This window comes from Emydura macquarii, unplaced genomic scaffold, assembly GCF_026122565.2.
Source record: "Emydura macquarii macquarii isolate MOO-44397 ecotype Brisbane River unplaced genomic scaffold, CSIRO-AGI_Emac_v2 contig_1253, whole genome shotgun sequence".
NCBI lineage: Eukaryota > Metazoa > Chordata > Testudines > Chelidae > Emydura > Emydura macquarii.
This window is the reverse complement of record NW_027131390.1, coordinates 99,980,658-100,003,467: the sequence shown is the minus strand read 5'-3', so window position 1 is coordinate 100,003,467 and position 22,810 is coordinate 99,980,658. Positions and strand designations below refer to the sequence as shown.

Sequence of the window (22,810 nt, the reverse complement as noted above, 5' to 3'; positions counted from 1 at the left end):
TTCCATTTAGAGACAACTCTGCTGAGTCCCAATGTTAAATTACTGGGGACAGATGGATGCCAATAGGATCTTTGTTTTGTAAGGCCTAGATTGTGCAATCCTTACTCACAGTGAGTAGGTGCATCAAACCATTGTTTGATCCTATTATGAGACTCCTCATTGCTGTACACTGCACCTATGCAGATTCTGTACCATCGACCTGCAAAAACTCACCTTCCTGGTTATTGGTTATAACAAGGTTCTTCAGAAGTTTGGGAAACCCCTCTTAACTACCAAGGCTCTTTCATTTTCTGAGAGCAGGGACAAAGGTCAATTCCACTGATACTGTATATCCCAATAAACATGCTCCAGGAAAAACTTAAATTGCAAATCAAATGCAAATCAAAACAAAGTAATGCTCATGCTCCTCTCATATCACTGGACAACATTATTACAGAGTATGGGCCTGATCCTTCAACATTTACTCACATGAGTAACGCCACTGACTACGTTAGACTTACTCACATAAGTAATGGTTTACAGGCTCAGAAACTGTGCCCACAAGACTCCCAAAATTCTGTTCATAACCGCAGGCATTTGCTTTGTCCGTTTTTCTTACATGCTATGGGTCCACATCTCAGGTAGCAAAGGATATAATATCTCGGGACCATCAGACAAAAGAGAAAGTACAGAAGGAACCCAGGAATATATACCGAATAATATACATCCGTCATCTGCAGCAGGTTTTTAGTGCTTCCATTTTCTTGCATTTCTATCGTCTCTCTGGCCCACTCCTGTGCTCGGGGATTCTTGGGGTACTCGGCGTATGGCGACATTTGGAAATCCCCGCTCTTGAAGATGAGTTTACTTATGTCGTTTTTATTCTTTCTGTTTTTAAAAAAAAGTTAAAAGGCAAAATTTATCTTGCTGTCTTGTTATTGTATTTGTGATATGATCTAAGGAGATTTGACCTGATCCCAAGCAATGGTGTAAACCCTGATTGTGGATGACGAAAACCCATTTTCTCTGGTGCAGCTTATCCCTGCTTGAACTATCCCTGCTTGAACTATGTAACCCATTTTCTCTGGTGCAGCTTATCCCTGCTTGAACTATGTAAGCTACACTAGTGTAAAAATCACAGCTTTTCTTGTTCAGAGTCAAGTTTGCACTGGTGCACGCATGGCTGGAATCCTCAGTGGAGACAAGCCTAAACCTTATGATTAAGGCTGGAATGAATTAACGGTGAGGGTAATTAACCACAGGAACAACTTACCTAGTGACACGCTGGATGTTCTCTCACTTGAAGTCTTTACCTAATGACTGCATGTCTTTTTAAAAGAGATGCTCTTTAGTTCAAACAGAAGTTATGGGCTTGAGACAGGAATCATCGGGTAAGAGTCTATGGCCTGTGTTACACAGGAGGTCAGATCAGATGATCATAATGGTCCTGTTTTGCCTTAAAAATCAGTGAATTTATGTATCCAAGTTCATGGAAGAGTCACGGAAGTGTCAAAAGTCAGGAAAAGGTCACAGAAAACATGGGAATCAAGGTCCTCAAGCTTCTGTCCATTTGAATAGACATACTTTGCAGGTATATTGAAACTGCTCGGAACAATGCCCTAGGCAGCGGGTTGGGCTGAATCCCATGAATCTTAAAAACAATCACCCCCTCCAAAGTCACCTGCCTGTCTACTGTATCTTATGATAATCTCCTTTGGAGGAGATTTAGATCCAAAACCGTGTCCCCCAAGAGGATGGTAGCCCAATGCTGCACATACATGCTATTCAGTGGATAGTCTACCTAAGGAATGGAAGGTGAGCTAGTACCTAGATCAGAAGACTGGGAGTCAGAACGCCTCGGTTCTGTTCTTTGCTATGCCACTGACTTGCTAGGTGACACAGACGAAATCACATTACCCACCTACAGAACTGGTATCACAATAATAGTCTACTTTACAGAAGTGTGGTACAACTGAATTAATATTGTAAAGTGCTCCATTAAACGCACTGAATATAATTCTGTCTAACTATGGGATAAATCCTGCCTCCCACTCAGTGCTTAATTTGCAATGAAAGAGGTGCTGGGTCTTAAGCAATTTTTTTTACTTTCATAACCGATGTGGCAAGTCCAGAGGCGCTGGGGCTATGAACTGCCGAGCCTAGAGGTGCCGGGGCTCAGCCCTGACACAAATTAAGCCCTGCTCCTACTCTATAGGTACAGAAGGATCCTGGCCAATGTAAAGAGAGGCAGCACTTGTGAGAACGTGGAGAGGCCTGCACTTCATGTGGGAAATGGAATTTAGCTCTGCAGAGCCTTTCTACATAGCCATGAACAGGATGTCTGAGCAGTGGGGCTGGGCTGGCCTGGGGTTTGGGTGGGATCAAAGCATTAGCCACTACTTTAAACCCTCTAGTCTTTCTGTTGCATAAATTGTTTCTTTCATCTTAGTTGGACTTGCTTTTGCAAGGCAGTTCCTGTGCTACTCCATGTCTTGGAGCAGGCAGGATTCCTTTATCTCCCCATCCTCAATGAGCATGATTCCCAGCACTCAGCTGTGTTACCTGGGCTGGCTACTGGGAAAAAAGATTTTCCCTTAAGTGTAAGTAGAATGTATCCCATAGTATCTCCACTACATGTCTTGTTTACACTAGGCTTGGTCCTCTGCATGTTTGGCTTTTCAGGTATAGATCTGAGGCACTATAATCCTTAACATCAATAACACAGGATTCGGTGTCTGGTTTATGATACCTACCGGCAACAAGTGATAATCAGTGCTATCCCCAGGATAAGCAGAAGTCCCCCTCCTGCAGCTGCAATCACCACGGTGATTAGCTGATACGCTGAACACAAGAGACACAGGAGACCTCACTCTCTTAGAAATGGTAACATGCTTATAAATATTTAAATATACAGATACATAGCTACATATCTATCTATCTATTATGCAAAAGGATTAGGAACTTTCTTCTCAGGTTCAATAATTATTGAATAGGACATTACATTACATCAAATAGATTTACCTGAATTTGGGGAGTTTGGGAGGATAGAGTAGAAAAATGGGAACTCTTAGACTTGGAAAAACAGGTCCCTTCTTTGGGACAGCTTGTATTTATGAACACACGAGAGGCGTGCAACAAAAAGTCTGCCAATTCACTTCAGAACATCATCCTTAAGCAGCATGTTACCCCAGTGATCATCTCGTGACAGACTATACGTGTGCAGAGGAGACCTCCACGAAATCATTTGTGTAATAATGTTAAGTAGAGCTGGTTGGAAAAATTGATGAAACACTCTTCCATCGGAAAATTCAGTTTTATGAAAATTGGAACTTTTTGCAGGAACAAGATCGCCACAAAATTATCAATGGAAAAATTTTAAAATGAGTTGTCACGACTTTCTTGTTTGTTTCATTTCATCTACACATATTAATTAATTATATTATATTATTAATGTTTTGATATTATTAAATGAAACTATATGATGCTTCCACATCAAATGTTTTTTGAATTTCTGTTCTGATAAAAAATTTGAAATGTAGCCCATTTTGGGACTTTCTTCTACCCAAAATGTTCTAATTTTCTGACCAGTGCTAATGTTGCGCAAATGACTACAGCTGGTTCAACAATAAAACTTACTACTTCAAATTTCTAGCATTGGGTAAGAACTCCATTTTATAAAACAGGATAAGAATTTCTCATTAGCGATGACTGGTAACGGTGAGCTAAGGAAAATTCTGCCCCACTAATTAGAAGAACAAAGCAGTCTGATTGCAGTCCCCCAGGCTGAAAACGTATCATCTCTAGAAGAGCCATTTGTGCCCTCATAACCTTACCGAAGAATAGCGTGAAAGGACAAGACGTTCCATACTTACGGTTTCTACAGTTGAATCCCCCCAAGCCAAACGGGCAACTGTAACAGGAAAGAGTTTTAAACATCTGAGCCTTAGTTATGGTAACATCTTACCAAAGCAATTTTGGGAGTGGGTGGGGGAAAAAAGGGTAGGTCAAGAAATAGAGATTACTATACCTCACACAGGTCTCATTTTCAAGCCTATATCCATCTTCACAAGCTAGAAAATTAAAGAGAAAGGTGATGAGCACCCCTCAGTGGTGAGCAGTAAGTAGGTTTGTAGTTGTTGTTTGTATTGCTGTAGCGCCTAGACGCTCTAGTCATAGAATCGTAGAAGTTTAGGACTGGAAGGGACCTCAGTAGGTCATCCAGTCCACACCCCTGCACTCAAGGTAGGACTTGGGGCATGTCTACATTTAAAACGTTGCACTGGCACAGCTGCATCAATGCAACTGCACCACCGTAGCGCTTTAATGAAGACGCTGTAAACCGATGGGAGAGAGCTCTCCCGTAGGCCTAGTTAATCCACCTCCTCAAGATGTGGTAGCAATGGCGGCAGAAGAAGCTTTCCCACCGACAGCGCTGTCTATATGGGGAATAGGTTGGTATAACCATGTCGCTGTAGTTATACCAACATAGGTCTGTAGTGTAGACCAGATCAAAGTAAAAACTAGACCATCCCTGACAGGTGTTTGGCTAATCGGTTCTTAAAAACCTCCAATGACAGAGATTCCACAACCTCCCTAAGCAATTTATTCCAGAGCTTAACTACCCTGACAGTAAGGAAGTTCCATTTTTAATAGAATGGATTGCAGATTGTTGGAACAGAAAGGACTAAGGAAGGTGTCCCATGGAACTGTGGGATACTTCCGGCTGACTCCCTGGACTGTCCCTGGAGGGCTGAGTCTACACTGCAAAGCAATAAGGCTCAGACCCTGGGTCCCGGCTTAACTTGAACTCAGACCCTCCAGCCCTGCAGGGTCCTGGGACCCTGCATCTGAGCCCTGGATTAGTGCAACTGCAGTGTAAGGGGAGTTAGGCTCAATCATGGGCTTATACTGCAGTGTAGACATATCCCTGGGATCTTCCAAGCTTGAGAATAAAAGACAGCCAGCATCTCAGCTCTCTTCCAAACACACGCTGCAACCAAAACAAAGTCTAAATGTCAAGCACTTGGGCCTGTTAATACATAATCTGAGACTGTGTTGGAGGTGAAGGAATGCGGGAGCCAGTGCTCTCAGTGTGCGGGGAGGAATGCAACATATGACAAAGAAGAAGTCAATATTCACTGCCATGTATAGCAGAATAGAAACACAAACTCTTATTAACAAGAAGCTGGGCATTATTTCTGGCATTCCTGGTCCTTTAAAGACCTCCCATCAAGACGGCAGAATACAATGTAGTCCCAGTCAATGAATGAGGCTCCTAAGTGCTACAACAATAAATAATAATAATAGGAACACACCAGACAATCAGATCACACTATACAATTGCTACCGATTTTGGCCCTGTCATAGGGCAGTGTTTGTCTGGAGCACCCTCTAGTGGCAGGCTGAGACATAACAAGAATGCCTGCTTCAGTTTCCCTCTCTGACGCCCCCGAAATAGTCCAAGCAGTCTTTCTGAGTACAAATGGCCCTGCTGGTGTTCATTTATTTAAAAAGTCCCATGCAACTAAACCATAGCAAAACAAGTCCCAACCAAGTCCCACAATTACAGTCCAGACAGAACATCGACTAGAGCATCAATGTTCTTTTGCCGTGGCCCAGATCTCCAGTACAGCTCCACCATCCTTCACCCTGCCCCAGCCCTCCTGTACAGCTCCTCACTCCCAGCCTTCTGGCTTCAGCTCTGCAACCCAGAGCCAGCGGATATTCTCTCTGCTGCTCCGAGCCTTCAGCCCTCTCCAGCCTTTCCCAGCCATGACTTTCTGGTTCAGGAAGGATGGCTGGCTAGCCCCTCCACTGGCTGGCTAGCCCCCAGCTCTTTTTAGCCAGCTGGCACTGACTTGAGCTCTTAAAAAGTCAGCAGGCTAGCTTGTCTGCTGGCTTCCTGATCATTCCTCCTCCTTTCCAGGGAGGGCCTGCAGAGAGCTCTCTATTGCTTTCCCCAGAGACTTTGTCCAGTCTCTGTCTCCCAAGTCTTTCTCTCACTGGGTCTCTCCCTGATCCTTTATAGCCTCCAGGTGCTGCCTCCCCCTTAATTGGCCAAATGGGAGCACCTGTCCTGGACTTACTTAACTTACGGGGTGACCCACACTGTGAAACCCCCAACTGGCTTCAAAGGGACCACTCAAGTGCTTAAGTGAAGTGCTTAAGTGGATTGGAGCCTCAGATGATAATTAGAGCTAGTCCAAATTGCTTATGGAACGTTTTTCTATCGGAAAAAGGAAGTTAATCGAAATCAAAACTTTCCGTGGGAACGTGTCAATTTTGATGAAATTTTGTTTTAAAACAATTAGAAATGAAGCATTCTGATTTTTCATTTTGAAATGACTATTTTGAAATGTACATATATTTTTAAAAGTCAGAACAATGTTTCAATTTTATGGAAGCAGAGCATATCAAGTGATCCAAACCAGATTTTTTTTGGAAAATTTTGTTTAATATGAATTTTTTTTTTCATTTCAGTTCACAGCTCTTTCCTCCATTAGAAGATCAAACTGAATCTCTCTCTCTAAGGTCAAAGCTAGTGATGATGATCTGACAAGATGTGCAGTCAGCCTCCAGCCCTATTACTTATCAGAATCCACATGCATCATTTTCTTATGTTCCTAAACTCTAATCTAATCACACAACCGTGGTCTCTTGTGCAGATGTTAAAACTCTGGGCCAACACACTGTATTTAGGACTTCCACCTTAAAGCAGAATATAAAGCATGCGGGATCTTTAATAAGACCCCAAAGTTATACTTCAGGAAAAGCTTACATGTGATAAACACAGCTGATCAGTGAAGTCCACTGTTAACACCCAGCAATACAACTGAAAAAATCTTTGTCTCCAAGCTCTATGACTGTTCTGTGCAGTTCGCAACATATAAAATGCCTTTAAAGTTCTTGTACTACTGGATGAGTATAACTCTGTTCATAAAACTGTATCTCTATGTTTAGCTATTTGGCAAGGAAAAGAAATTGTGTGACATTAATCTGTACATATGTAAGATGTGTAGTAGGGCTATCTCATAAAACCAATAGTAATTGCTAGACTCATCAAGTTTAAGACCAGAAGAGACCACTGTGATCATCTAGTCTGACCTCCAGCATAGCCTAGATCACAGGATTTCCCTGAATTTATTTCTGCTTCCAATCCAATAGCTGTGGTTTTATTAGAACGTATCTTTCAGGAAAAGCTCCAATCTTGGTTTTAAAATTTCCAGAGATGGAGAATCTACCACAACCACTGGAAATATTTTCCAATGGTTTATTATCCTCATTGTTCAAAATGTTATTACTTATTTAAGATAATTTTAGTCAAAAATTTGTCCAGTTTATTTTTTAGTCTAAATTTGTCTAGTTGCATTGTCTAGATCCAGCCATTTGGATCTTGTTATACCTTTGTCTGCTAGATGAAGAGCCATCTATTGTAAAATATCCATTCCCCATATAGATACTTATCAATTATGTTGAAATAAACCCTTAACCTTCTCTTTGATAAACTACATGGATGAAGATCCTTGAGTTTACCATTACAAAATAGTTTTTCCAATCCTTTATCATTCTCATGGTTCTTCTGAGAACACTCTTCAATGTTTCAACATCCTTCTTGAACTGTGGGCATCAGAAAAGGACACAGTATTCCAAAAGAATTGCACCACAGCCAAATGCAGAAGCAATATTACCTCCTTATTCCTGTTTGAGAGTCCTCTGTTTATGCATCCAAAGATCTCATTAGCCTTTTTAACCAGTGCATAATAACCAGTGCATAATAATTCATCTTATTATCCATCAGGATCCCCAATTCTTTTTCAGAAGCACTGCTTCCCGGGATAGAGTTCCCCCATCCTGTAAGTATAGCCTACACTCTTTCTTCCTGTATGGCCTTACATTTGGCTGTATCAAAACACATGTTGTTTGCTTGCTCCCAGATTACCATGTGATCCAAATCGCTCTGTATGAGTGACCTGTCTACCTCCAATGTTGGGTCATCTGCAAACTTTATCACTGATTATTTCAAATTTTATTTCAGGTCATTGATAAAAATGTTAAATAGCATAGGGCCAAGAACAGGTCCCTGAGGGAACCCATTAGAAACACACCAGCTCAAAGATGATTCCCCATTTACAATAACATTCTGAGACCTATCAGTTAGCCAGTTTTTAATCCATTTAATATGTGCCACTTGTGATTTTGTTTTGTTCTAGTTTCTTAATCAAAATGCTGTGTGGTACCAAGTTAAATGCCTGACAGAAGTTTACGTATATTATATCCACTTTGTTACCTATATCAGCCAAACTTGTAATCTCATCAAAAAAAAATTTCTAGTTACTTTGACAGGATCTTTTTTTCATCAACGCACGTTGACTGATATTAAGTATATTGCCCTCTTTTAATTCTTTATTAATTGAGTCTCATATCAGCCATTCTATTGTTTTGCCCAGGAATTATGTCAGGCTGACAGGACTATAATTGCCCAGATTATCTTGTTTACCCTGTTAAAATATTGGCACAATATTAGCTCTTTTCCAGTCTTCTGGGACTTTTCCATTATTTTAAGACTTATTAAAAATCAACATTAATTGTCCAGTGAGCTTCTAAGCTAGCTCTTTTAAAACTCTGCAAGTTTTCTGGACATGCTGATTTTAAACTGTCTAACATTAGTAGCTGCTATTTAACCTCTTCCTTAGTAATTGCTGGAATGAAAAGTATTTCATTATATATGAATACATTATCTAATTTTTCCCAGAACAGAAATATTTACTGAACACTTCTGCCTTTTCTGCATTATTTTTGAGACTTCTACCATTTCTATCTAATAATGGCCCAATACCAATATTAGGGCTTCTTCTGCTTCTGAAACACTGAAGAAACTCCTTCTTATTGTCCTTAATTCTTCTGGTCATAAGTTTTGTCTTGTATCCTTTTGCTTCCCTTATAAATTATTTTCATTACTATCAACTTTCCCTTTTTTCCATTTGTTATTTATATTATTTTTTATTGCTGCTTTCATTTCCCTTTTAAACCAGACTAGCCTTTTAACCAGTTTTTTTTCCCCAAGCTCTCTCGATAGTAGTTTTTTTGGACATCTAGTTACCAATCATCATTCATAATTAAATCTGTGCATCATATTCTTTGTATTAGATTTATTATTAACTTCCTCTTTTGATTTTTATAAACTCAAGGAAGAGTCCATAAATAGAAGGACAAGTGGTAAGCGTCTCAGTGAACCAGAAACCAGGACAACAAAATTATATACACCTGACTTGTACATAATAATAAGGTGTCAGCAAAGAGCAGAGATTGAGGGGTTTGTTCATGTTACAAGATCCACGAGAGGCACTTCCGGAAATCTTCCCCCAGCCTGAGTAACTGGGCATTACAGAACCATGTACTGGGAGGAATCCTAACTCCAGGCTGTGCTCCACAAAGGTGACTACAGCTAATGATTAGCGTGGTCTTCGCAGCCCTAGCACTCTTTCGCTACCTGGGGAGTGGGGAAGGACTGGAGGATCCCCAAAGGGGATTTTGTGGCCCAACCTGATCCCAATCCTTCACCCACAGGGATGCGGTTGCACAGCTGTGCAGGCTGTGCACCCCCACTTAATGCAAAAAAACATTCTCCAGTCCCACTGACATGAAAGGTACCATGTAGAGTGCAGGGGCAGGTCCTTAATGCACCATTTCAGTGCATCCTAGGGTCCCTTCAATGTAATGCAAAGCTGCACAACTCTGTGCTCCTATTTCCCTTTCACTACCCTACGTGCTCTCCCCTTCCTGTCATGTTGCTTCCGACCTCCCTCCCTGCTCTCCTGTCCCTTTGAATCTGCTTCTAAGAGAGCTCACCTTCCACTCCCACTCTCCAAGCTTTTACCTGTTACCGGCTATTCAGAAATCATCTAAACTAGGAGGTGGGAGGGTGGAGAGTTGAGGACTGCAACCAGGCAGAACCTTCAATTCCAGTCCTCTCTGGACTTTTCACTCAGGATTTCTTTTTGCCCAGCATGACCTCCCTCACCCGGTGAATGCCCGAGGGGTCTCTTGGGACCTTTTGGATGGGCTGAAGGGATCAGAGCTCACACAAAGGTGCTTGGTTTTATTGAGAAAACTGCACCCTGTAGAAGCTGACACGGTGAGCCTGTGGTGGCCTTTTCTTCATCAACCCTGCAGGTTTGATGTCCTGTCCTGGAAAGGATGGGAACAGCAACTACCTGGAGATGAATGGAAGGTATGATGAATGGCACTGAGGCTGAGATTTTCAAGCTCCCTTAGGCTCCTTTGAAAACCCCACCCTTAAACCTCATTGATACTGGATATTTGTGAAGCCAGGATCACTCATGTGCTCCAGGCGGCACATTTTACACAAGTGGGATTTATCTTTTTGTCAGGAAAGAAACACACCTTGAGGTTTGCTGCAGACCATTCACCCATGCCTATTTTGCTTTCCAAATCACACCCAACTTCCTGGAAAGGACAATAGGCATTTCCCACAGGAAGAAAGGCTGCAATTAGAATTACTAGTGAGCATTTAACATGCTGTGGGCTAGATTTTCAGCATCCACAATCAGGGCCAGTTCCTCAAGACAGCTCGGTCTCCTTCTAGGCACCTACATGAGGGGCAGGTTTTCAAAATTGCTCAACTCGTTGGGTCTGGCACTCTGTTGAAAAAATGTCTGTAAGTGTCAGATTGGGAGCTGCTGAGTGCTGAGACCTTTTCAAAATCTGGATCACGCAAAGGGCCCTAAACGGGAGCATGGCTCTCTCAAAAATCCGGTCCCACCTGCAAGGCATTTGAAAATCCGGCCTTCAGCTCTTTTGAAGACCTTGCCCCACTCTCGCATGAACTACAGAAGATGGCCTCCCGCTCCGCCCCCAGATCTCGAGGTGGAGGTGGGAAAATTCCCCTCAGCACTGTGGTATGAAAAGGCCATCTGCTCTACAGTGAATTTCACCTCTGCCATTTGCAAGCTCATGGAGGCGTCATCCTGTCTAAAATGTGTGGTACCTGACTGTCTTGCTCATGGTGATGGAGTGTCTTTTATTGCTCTGTTGCAAGCCCTGTGACCAACCAAATCTTCTATTTATTTTACAGAGGGAATGAGAACATAATGATCCCATCTGTCTATCTGAGGTACTTACAAAGCCCCTACTACCACAGTATTTGAGCATCTCACACTCTTTATTATTCCCATAGCATTCCCCAGGGGATAGATAAGTACTATTATCCCCATTTACAGGTCGGAAGCTGAGGCACAGAGAGATGAAGTGATTTGCCCAAGGTCATACAGATAGTTTGTGGCAGAGCAAGGACTGGAACTTCAGTCTCCCAAGGCAGCATCCTAACCATGGGGCCCTCCCTCATCTCAGCCTCCCCTTCTCCTGCAAGTTACGCTGCAGAAATCTCTGCACCATTAGACACCCCTACCTTCCTCCATTCTTGGAGGGAAAAAAGGAACGCTACTTTCTCGGACTGGAGCCTACCGAAATAAAAGCTAGATGTTATTTTCTGTGGGTTTCACACATCCTGTCTCCTCCTCTTTGTTCCTCTTAGATGCTAGTGCTGCTGATGATCCCATTACATGTAGGAGAGCTAAGCCGGGAAACATTAGCACACATTTTTCAGACAAAGCAGAGTAGATATTTTTAAGCTTCAAAGCCACTGCAGACCCGACTAGAATTGTTCAATGCTGTTTGAAAAGCTTTTATTGTGCTGTCGACAAGAACCTACCCAGCTAAGAATGGCAAGGTTAAGGACTAATTGGGACTAGTCAACATATCTTCACACGAATACCACCCTACATACATGCACCCCCACATACACATGCATGCACTCACACAGGATTTATTTGTTTTACAATAGCACTTGGAGAACCCAACTGAGATTGGGGCCTTGTCATGCTAGGCCGTATGACCGTACATAAATATAGCAAGAGCTATACCCGGTCCCAAAGAACTCACAAACAAAGGTTGGGAGGTGAAACAGAGGCACAGTCAGGTAAAGTGTCCTGTCCAAAATCACACAGCAGATGAGTGGCTGAGCCAGGTATAGAAGCCAGGATTCCTGGGTCCCATGTGGTCTCTTACAAATTGAGATATTGTCAAAACATGACTAATCACCAATTGGCCGCTTCATACCCAATTTCTCTCTCTATCTGTGTCATTTTTGAGTGCTCTTTGAAGCAGGGACACTCTTCCCACACGTTTATACAGCATCTACATGTATTTTGACCACTGCAGAGCAAAACTGACCATAGTTTATTTAAAATGTAATGAAATGACTCTTTGTCTTCTAAGGTAGTAGTTAAGAGAGATTGGCTCTAGTATTTAGATCTCTATTAAGACCATTTTTAAGATCAAATACATTCACACTCCTTCTCAGCTACTTGCTCATTTCAAAATACTAAGGAAACATAAATGCAACTTGTGAATTTAAAACAATTATCTTTACTTCCCCTGGAGTTCAGACAAAAGAGAAACACAAATAAGTGCGCTATGTCATCTGTGCACTACGCCACTGAACTTTTGCCACAGGCATTTCAACCCCTTGTCTCTTTTCCCGGGGTCTTTCTGACTTGCACGGCATGCTCCAGAAAGCGATAATATTATGATTACTGTAGTGAGCGAGAATATCTTCAATTCTGCTGTAAAGCACTATATCCAAATGGAGGAAATCTAAGCTGGTAATATTTATTCATAACACTGGGCTGCTGAGCATGCAAAGAAATACAAAAAACATGTGCGAAAATCATTTCAACTGGAAACAAAATATGAAGCAAAAACCAAAGCAAATCTGACTGTGAGAAGAACAATACCTCTGCAGGAATGATCCATCTTGTTGTATTTAAAGTATCCACTCTGGCACTGGCAGACTGCGATGCCATACAAGTCGGTGCATTCCGAAGTTTCTCTGTCGCATTCAGGGTCCTTCTGTTTACACAAACCGCCAACTACTATAAAGATATCAACAATCTCAGCACAGGTCCTTGCAAATACACTGTTACGCACATTGATCATCAGCATTCCCCACGTGTCATGCTGAGGTCAGGTAGTGCTTTCCCCTATTTCTTTATTAATATTTGCTCTCTTTTGAGATAAAGCCATGGGACCTGATGCTGCAGTCCCTACAACAGAGATTGGTCCAAACAAGTAGGAAAAAGTTTAAACCAAAACCTGGATCTGAATTCTACCGCTGTCCCTAGCTCTGTTATTTATTCTTTCTTTCTTTCTAAAGAGAGAGAGAAAGAACATGCCTTTTTGTTATGTCACTGTGCAGTATCTAGCATAAATGGGGTTCTGGTCTATGATTGTGGTCCCTACCCACTACCACAATGCAAATAATAAATAATAATATACTGGGCATGAATTGAAATTGTGCATCTGAACACTCCCCAGCTTTGTAGGGTTTATAACCTGGATCAGATTTTTGCCCATTTCTGTACTAAATACGCAATTAAATTCATTATTGAACACAGATATTAGAGACAGAAAAGACCGGCTGGGTTGTCTACTCTATGTCCTACCAACCAGAACAGCATTTTTCTCTGCAGCATAGTCTTGACTGCTTTGGTCAACCAAGTGATTCCTTGACAGGATTCCAGTCTTACAGATCTCTCTTCCACAAAGTTGTAAATTATAAATGATATTCAGTCTAATTATGTATACAATCTTCAGTTAAAAAAAAGAACTTTGCATGCGCTGTTCTTTTTGCCATACATGTATTTCCAATCTAGATGATTTCTCTCAAACTAAGGGACACAAATATTAAATCCCCAACCAAGAGAAAGCAGAATATCCTTCACTCTGTAAAGATCTTCCATCTTAGATGCCCTCACATCCCTGCTTTCTATCAAACAGACAGACCTCTGACATGTAAAGATGTAGTATATGGTAATCAGAAACACAGCTGCATACTCCACAAATTAGCAGGTTAACTGCCAACTTTCATCCTCAAAGTGAAACCTCTATAGCTACGTCACCAAAGTCTGGATGTAGATGTTTCTTATGGAAACCAGTCTCTCAAATATCCCTCATTCCACGGGATAGCACTCATTTTAGTCTGAAGGTCACCTGTGTCACACACAAATTTGGGGTCCCCTTGCTTGGATTGTAACATCAGAAATATAGTATCATGAACTGGAGGTTACTGAAACCTATGTCCATGGAAGAAAGGAATCCCACAGCACGTTTAAGTTTCCTGCATGAATCATGTTTTGGGGTTCTTTATCACACACCGCATCTCATGTTTGGTCCTTGAGGGGTCTGCACAGAAATGTTACTCAGCTTCGTAACTCCTAACTGTGAACCATTTTAATACCATTCACTTTCACCAATAGAATCTGGCACCAACAAAAATCCAACCCCTAGCACATACAGATTAACTATAGCATCCAAGAAAAGCTATAATCAAATTGACTGGAAGGGTTTTTCTCACTATAAACCGCATTTGCTGTCACCCTCCCTTTCTTTAGCAGTACTAAGCCCTGCACTCAGGTCATTTTGATAGGTTCAAATCATGTGGATAGAATAAGTCTAATTTTTTTTTATGTGGATAGGATTCAATGCCGTATCCCAGAGATGAAAGGACCATACACAATGACCATAATCCTGTGCTGTGTAATGTCTTTCACCCACTGTAATGTTCACAAAGAGGCAGATTTCTCACACATGTGGGTAAGATAAATATCAAAATCTGCAGTCTCTCTTAGGCTGCCCAGGGCCTTTAAGATGACTTCCATTTAAATGGGATAAATATTTGAAAGGGATTTTTCAGAAGGCCACAGTGACTTTAAAAAAAAAAACCAACGAAACAAATAAAATGCTCATTGAATTCCACTTTCATTAGGATCAATCTGGACTTTATTTACCTCTGTGGGACGGTGTCAGGCTGGAGATGAACTGGCAGGTTTCAGCAGGAGATTTGCAAGCTCTACCGTAGCTTCGTACACTGCTAACAATGTCAAAAAACGTCACATTGGATGCTAAAGAAAAGGTGCTTTGGACTGAAACTTGGACAGAATTGGACTCCCTGCCAAAAAAAATTCTGCATCATCGTTTTGCATTTTATTTCACTGTTAATATGTCCTATGTATATTGCTATTATTAATACCAGTAATATATAGCATGTATACAACACTTTACATATATTGAAAAACCTGTCCAAGCATTAGCTCAGTCCCTATAACAACCCTGTCCCTTATTACCCCCACTTTACAAACAGTGCAAATATACACATATTGGACCCAATTCTGTCCCCAGCAGGATACAAGTAATTCACAATTAAGGCAATGAGAGGAGATGCTCATATTTTCAGGGGCAAAGTTAGGCCTAGGGATATTAATGGCCTGATTATTATGAACTGAAAAGTTAGGATCCAGAGCAGAAATTCCCCAGAGTTTGAGGTTGTTCAGATCAAGGAGGCTGATTCTCCCCTAACCCCAGCACAAATACATTTATTACATTCCTTACCTTGTAGCTTTAACTATTGAGTTGTAATAGCCAGGTAATGTTGAAAGAGACATGTTCAGCTGAAGGAAAGAATGGACATTCCATTACTGTTTGTGAATTAAACCGGGATCTCTGACTTTAGCAACAGCCTCCTATTTCAGTGAGACAGAGGTGCCTTTGTATTGTCAGCAAGGGATGGATGAAGTTGCCATTGTGCAGCTTTGGACATGAGCAAAGTCCTGTGGTTTATAAAAATGAGCATCTGCTCTGGGCCCGCTGTGCAGTGAGCCCACAGGACGAAGACCAGCCAGCAAAGCAGTGGGGAAGGAGGCCTGCATAAGGCAATATTCAGAACGACACACTTGGATGCTTCGAAGGAGTCTCCCCCGCCAAATTCCATACTCAAGGAAAGAGTCGCAGACTCAGTCATTTATTTTGATTTCTCCTAGAGTCTGTTCAGTCAATATGACAGCAGCTGTAATTCCATCTTCCTGATGCTTTGGCTATGTCACCAGACAAGCCGCCTTGTTTGGTAAATGGTCACAGTGAACTGCAGTGACCAAGGTCTGCTTGTGCAAAGATAAGAATAAATACATCTTAGGCAAGAGCCCTATCCCTAGTATGAACGATACACAGGCTACCTCTCTGCTGTGAAGTAGGGGCGTGAGTCCCCTGTTCGTGTACACATACTCACGCTACCTCGTACTGAGCTGGTGCAAGTTTCAATAGTTGTGTGGCCACGCTAGCAGCCACGGAGGCACGGCTTAGTGGTGCCGAGTATAAATGCGCCTGAAACTGGTGGGTATGTACTTGGAACAGCAAATCACTGCCCGTGCTACCATGTCTACACTGCTATTTATACTCATACTAGCTCGATCAGGGTAGCGTAGTACGTGTAGGCAAGCAGGGGAATCACAACTCTAGCTCATAGTGTAAACATGGCCCCAGTTATCTTTTCCAGGCAACTTTAACATCAGGTTGGTGTTTATGAGATTTGCTGTTGAAACCGGGGGAGCCCAGGATTATTGATCGTGGGTTTGTCTCAGGACCTGCAACAAACTTTATAATCCCTACCTTGGATACTGCAGTATAACAATAGACCACTAGGGGGGAGGGCACTCAATACAAACCTATGAGCAGCCCAGCCTATTCAGAATGAGCTTCCACAGCCCTATGAAACTTCTACAGGGTCTTGTGTGTCAATGTACTGCCTTAGTCTAACTCAGCCTCCTTGAAGTAGGGCCTCTCCACTGAGGTATTGATGGGATGGGGGATGAACGAAGACACAAAAAAACACAGATCTTTGAATATAAATATCAGCCTAATCATCCATCCTTATTTCCTGCCTGGGCAAGCCATCCCTCAGCCAAGACAGGAGTCACCGATTCAAGTTCCACACCTAGTGGAGCCCATCCCCTGGTATGAAGGAAGAGCTGAGGTGGTTCTTTTTTGTCCCATCTCTCACTGGTGGAGCTTGGCTCTCCAGGTGGAGAAACCAACAATGGTTTCTGCCTTCCCACAGATGGGCAACTCAGGTTGGAACAGCATGAACACCTGCCAATATTATTCAACGACCTGCAGATTGTCTAATGTGACCCTTATATGTGCTCGTCTGCAAATGCAGCATTCTTATAATTTATTTGTATTGTGGTAGCAACCAGGAGCTCCAGTCATGGACTAGGACCCCACTGCGCTAGGTGCTGTACAAACAGAACAAAAAACCTAGCCCCAAAGAGCTGATTCATTTTTTTTCTTCCCACAAAAACACAAATTCTGTTATGAAGCACTGGAATAATATTCCTCTTTGAGGAAAAGTCCTCAGCCTTTGGCATGCTCATGACATACTAAATGACAAATGCCTGAACCAGAAAGTTTCATTGGTAAAAAGATAAATCCATGATTTATAGTCTCTATATCTTGTGCCTTGTTGCACAGATCATGACGACTCTGGGAGAAAGCTACATGAAGCAGCATTTGTTAATGCTCCAGAGAGGACACTTACCATTGTTATTATTTCGTCTTCAATTCGACGGAGTTCAGAATACTTCTCATGAGTAATGTTCAGTTTCAGTGGAACTTGACTAACAAATGTTCTTACTAAAAATAAAAGCAAAGCCTGTTAGCTACCATGCGTGCAGCCATGATAACCCAAGCTGAGATCTTGTTGCACCTTATGAGCTAGACAAGTTTGGCCTGGCTGGAAACGGCAAGTGAAATAGTCTATAAATGAGTCTACTACTAATAAAGCAAAGATCTCATGGGATTCTTCACAAGACATTGTGTGTTAGCCCCAGTGTCCTAGCTAAATTCCAGCTCATAGTTATTTGTAATCGAACTGAATACTTCTGTGGCTTTAATTGAGGAGAGAGTTGTTCTTTTTCGTTTCCTGTCCTAAATTGTTGTGCAGTAGTACTACTTGTTGTTAATCAGTCTGCATTCCACCATAGAAGTAACTACATTTCAGTGCTGGGTGCAATGTTTCTTGTATTACATAATCTCTCTGTCTCTACAGGGACATGTATATGGTTACTCTTGAAGGTCTTGATAGACAAGATCATCTGCCTTTCCCCTCCTCCTTCAAGTCTCTTTTTTTATACTGCATACATTTCACTCATTCCATTTCTGCTCCTCCATTCATTGCATCATGTTTCTTGATCTTGCTATGTTTTCTTGTGGGTTTTTTTTAAAAAATTTTTTACAAATCCTTCTTATGCTGTGGTATCCCAAATTACATATAGCTGTTGAGGTGAGGTTGCTGCAGGCTAAGAGGGAGCAGCACTACCATGCAACCTGTCATGGCCCAAATATAGAGTGCAATGAGTGACAGAGACACAAAAGGAGGAACACAAAAACGTTGTTAATGCAGGAAACGTTAAATGCTGTGGGATTCATTCCTCCAGTGTAAATAACTCCTTTCTGTAACCTCAGTTAAAGGAGTCTTTATTTCTGATTTGAATAACCTCAGCATGGCCAACCCTCATGATTTTCTCGTATGTTTCACCATGTTTGGTGGGTTTTTTTAAGCCTCAGCTACTGGAGTCATGTGACTAGGTGAGAGCTGCAGCTTTCTCTCTCTCTCTCTCTCTCTCTCTCTCTCTCTTTTTTTTAATAAAAATAAATTTCTAGCTCTCGTCAGTGTAGAGAAAAGCTTGAAAGTATGACCCAAGTGTAAACTTACAATGGGGTCTACAAGCCCCACACTGAACCAGGGCTGGGAATATAGCAATATTGGGCTGGGGCGGGCCCTGCCTAGATGCACAGCATCTTCCCAATGGAGGAACAGTTTAAATGGACACCGGTAGCCCAGGAAATGGGGGAAGGAGCTGCAAGTTGCCCCAGGAAGCAAGACGGATGCTGAAAGCCGTGTCAGGAGTGGCAACAACTTTGTGAAGGCTGCTCTAGGAGCAGGGATTTGGGTTCCCCCCACTTTTGGGGAGCTGAAAGTCCTAAAAGAGATTACTTGAACAGGACACTAAGGGCAGGTCTGCACTACCCCCCTGAGCGACACAAGTCACAGCGACCTACGCGCTATCCACACCACTGCTATGTTGGCGGGAGGCACATCCCCTGATGGCACAGAGCATCTTCATCAGATGCGCTGCAGCAGCGCAGCGGCCTCAGTGCAGCTGTGCTGATGTAGCACTTCTAGTGTAGAGCTGCCCTGAGTCTGTGAAGCCACTTTCATGATTTTGGGGGGACCTGACGCATGAGTTTTGAATGCTTGGGGTTGTCAATATTTGGTTTTCAAAAACATGTGTGAGGAGATGCCAAATTGGTGAGGAATTTAGGTAACTTTGGGATTGAAATGAGCGATGGCCTTTGAGATGAGGTACAATTTAGAGTTAAAAAGAGGAGCACTACTGCCTACCTAGATTTATACAATTCTTGGAGGCAGAAGCTAATAACCTAAATTGGAATTTGGTCAGAATAGCAGGGATTATATCCCTAAATCTTATATTAAATGTCATGAGATCTTCAGTGAAAGTGAGGGATCACAGCTTCAGCTTTATGTCCCATCCGAGGAACAAATATAGATGCTGATAACATTATAAAGCCTCCAATCCTTTCCCACTCCTTCATGCTACATACAGGGACCAGATGCCCCCCGCACAGCACATTTTGTACCAGCGACACCTCACCGACTTCCGTGTACTGATTCCTGATTTACACTGGCATAATCAGAGGAGAATCAGAATCACAGAGTTTGTATAATCTGCCCTTTTCTTAGTCCAAAGTAAAATCAAATCATTAGCTACCCTAGCAATCCATCTGAAAAATGCCCTTCATTAATACCTCAGGCATGATTCAATAGAACTATTTTCGCATATGTAATTCTTACAGATCACGGCTCACAGTAAAGTCTCATAAAACAAGTCACTTCTACAGTGGGTCATGAGAATAGCCTGAAATTCTCCCATACAGAGGTGATGGAACTTGAGTACTGAATAATAAATGTAAGGTACAAAATAGGGCCATAATCCTACAAAGGCTTACACGGTTGCTTAACTTTATGCACATGATTAGTCCCACTAAAGTCAAGTTACACAATGGCTCTACCAGCATGCACTTAAGTCTTTGCAGGAGTGGGGTCTAATATTTTGTGGAATTCCTTTTGGATTGCTAGAATGCATTAAAAAAACTGGATTTTCTGTCCTTAAAATACAAACAAACCTGTATCCATTACTTGGAACATGCTATCTCTGTAGCTTTAAGACAGTGAAAGAAATCTTTAAATATCACTGAATTTGTTCCCGATGCTATTCCACCACAAAATACATTCGACTACATACCGGTAGAGACAATAAAAGGCACTCATGCTAATGGAAACGAGTTATTGTAGTTGCATTTTTAAGGGAAAGGATTTGTCTGATCACTGGTTTTATTTCGGTCTTGGAAGATTTTTATTTTTAACCGTGTTTTTCTTTTTTTTGCACTTCAATTCTCTTACCTAAATTGCATTTTCCTTTTTCTAGCTGGTATCCAAGAGGACATTTGCAGACATAGGAGCCCTGAGTATTATTACATGTGGCCAAAGCTGGGCATGGATTAAAAAGACATTCATCCACATCTGAAACAGGGGAGAAAACACAACAGCCTATAGAATTACAGGAATCATTGACTGTAGAACTAGAAAAGCTCACTTGGCTCATTCACCAGGACCCTCTGTGTATTACTGTCTGACTCACTGCATCATTACCACTTATTCATTATTATTATTATTTATTCCATTCTTGATTATCGTATTGGAGCTGAATGAATACATGCAAAAAGCTTTCCCATTCTCAACTGGTAGTTTTACTGACCTTGATCACTTTTTATCAGTAGATCTCAAAGTGCCTGACAAAGGAGGTCTCCATTACCCCTCCTAACACACAGGGAGGTGAAGAGACTTGCTCAAGGTCACCCAACAGGATCAGAACCCAGGTCTTCTGAGTTCCACACTAGCATTCTAGCCACTGGGGTCATGACCCGTTTCCACAAACTGCTCTCATTTAGGCAATGCAGTTTGATGTATTTGATGTTGCTTGTACTGTCACCAATATAAACGGAGGAGCCATTGGCTGCCGTATTGTCCTTTACCTTCACCGCAGACTTCCCCTTGCCAGGCCGGTGTACACTTGCACTGATATCTGCCCGTAACGCCATTAATAACGCATTTTCCATCATGCAGACAAGGGTTTGCGGAGCAGACACTGACTGTGAAATAAGACATTGGGGGATTAATTCCTGGCGTGGCTAGCATGACTGTAGTTTTGTCTATTTTCAGGTGCTTAGCATGCCGTATGACTCAAAATTCAAATTCTTATTGTAAAAAGCATTGAATTCCCACCCCTTTTAAAAAGAACACTCCCTTTTCTACCATGTTTGGAAATGACCTTCCTGATGCATGTGTTATTCTCATTAGCAGGAAAAAACGGCTACTAACCTTTCTGTAATTGTTGTCCTTCGAGATGCGTTGCACATGTCCATTCCAACGTAGGTGTGTGAGCACCCTGAAGTGCAGTTGCCAGAATTTTTTCCCTTAGTGGTATCCATTGGTTCAGCTCTAGCACCCCCTGGAGTTGCACGTTCACAGTGCCAGTATAAAGGGCCCTGCTCACCCTGCTCTCCTTTAGTTTCTTGTTGCCGACCACCTCTGAGAGAGGGGATGGAGGGTGCGTTTTGGAATGGACATGTGCAACACATCTCACATTTTTTCTTCTTCGAGTGCTTGCATATGTCCATTCCAATGTGGGTGACTCACAAGCCGTTGCACCGGAGGCGGGATCGGAGATTAAGGACAAGCCGACTGTAACACAGCTCAGCTGAAGCTGGCATCATCTCTGGACCTGCTGTGTAACAGCATAGTGCATTGTGAACTGACGACCCAAGTTGCCGCCCTGCGGATGTCCTGAATTGGAATTTGTGCCAAAAAGGAAGCGGAGGAGGCTTGAGACCTCACAGAGGGAGCCATTAGGTTAGCCAGCAACCAGATATTGGCGAGAGCATAACAAGACCTGATACACGATGTAATCCACTACGAGATTCTCTGTGCAGAAATGGGGAGATCTTTTGTTCTTTCTGCTATCACTTTGAACAGCTGAGTGGATCTGTGGAATGGTTTGGTTCTTTGTATGTAAAAGGACAGGGCACGCCGAATGTCCAACGAATGGAAGCGCTGTTCCTCTCTATGTACATGTGGCTTAGGGTAGAACACTGGCAAAAAAATAGCTTGACTGCAAAGGAATTGTGAGACAACTTTTGGAAGGAATGACAGATGCTTCCTTCAACCAGTTGGTACATAAAGTTCCAGGGATTTCGAGGTTGCTTTGGAGTTCTTAAGGTCATGAAGTCTATCATCTGTCTTTTCGGAGAAAAGAGAGGATACTTCGAAAGGGAGGTCCTGGATGGTCTGTTGCACTTCCTGGGGGAGTCCCGAGGACTGCAACCAAGAGCTCCTATGCATCGTAACTGCGGTCGCCATTGATGTGACCGTGGAGTCAGTGGCATCCAGGGCTGTCTGCAGGGAGACCCGAGCCACAGTTTTTCCTTCCTTAATCAGGGAGGAAAACTCCTGTCTGGAGTCTTGGGGAAGCAGCTCCTTAAATTTTGTCAGTGATTCCCACATATTAAAGTCATAGCGCCCCAGCAGGGCTTGCTGGTTTGCTATACAGAGCTGAAAGCCCCTGACAAGTATGCCTTCCACCCAAAGAGCTCCAACTTCTTAGGATCCTTTGCCTTAAGCATAGAACCCGGCTGCCCCTGTCGATCCCATTCATTGGCCGCCACAACCACCAGTGACACCCGGGGTGGTGTGTGTCTACGAAAAAAGAAATTCGTACCCCTGGGCAAAGACAAAGTATTTTTGCTCCATGCGTTTGGCCATGGGTGGGAAGGAGGCAGG

At 42.4% G+C, this 22,810-nt stretch overlaps 1 protein-coding gene across 1 annotated transcript in view; it reads right to left on the bottom strand.

Annotated features, from left to right (window-relative positions):
* HEG1 (heart development protein with EGF like domains 1) overlaps positions 1–22,810 on the bottom strand; it is a 51,132-nt gene that overhangs the window by 9,010 nt on the left and 19,312 nt on the right. The window contains exons 9-18 of the mRNA XM_067549606.1: positions 21,007–21,123; positions 20,375–20,494; positions 17,429–17,523; positions 15,448–15,506; positions 14,847–15,007; positions 12,795–12,932; positions 4,007–4,049; positions 3,852–3,889; positions 2,733–2,820; positions 693–867 (exon numbers count right to left, since the gene is read on the bottom strand). Of these exons, the coding sequence (XP_067405707.1) occupies positions 693–867; positions 2,733–2,820; positions 3,852–3,889; positions 4,007–4,049; positions 12,795–12,932; positions 14,847–15,007; positions 15,448–15,506; positions 17,429–17,523; positions 20,375–20,494; positions 21,007–21,123 (1,034 nt within the window). The remainder of the gene's footprint in view (positions 1–692; positions 868–2,732; positions 2,821–3,851; positions 3,890–4,006; positions 4,050–12,794; positions 12,933–14,846; positions 15,008–15,447; positions 15,507–17,428; positions 17,524–20,374; positions 20,495–21,006; positions 21,124–22,810) is intronic.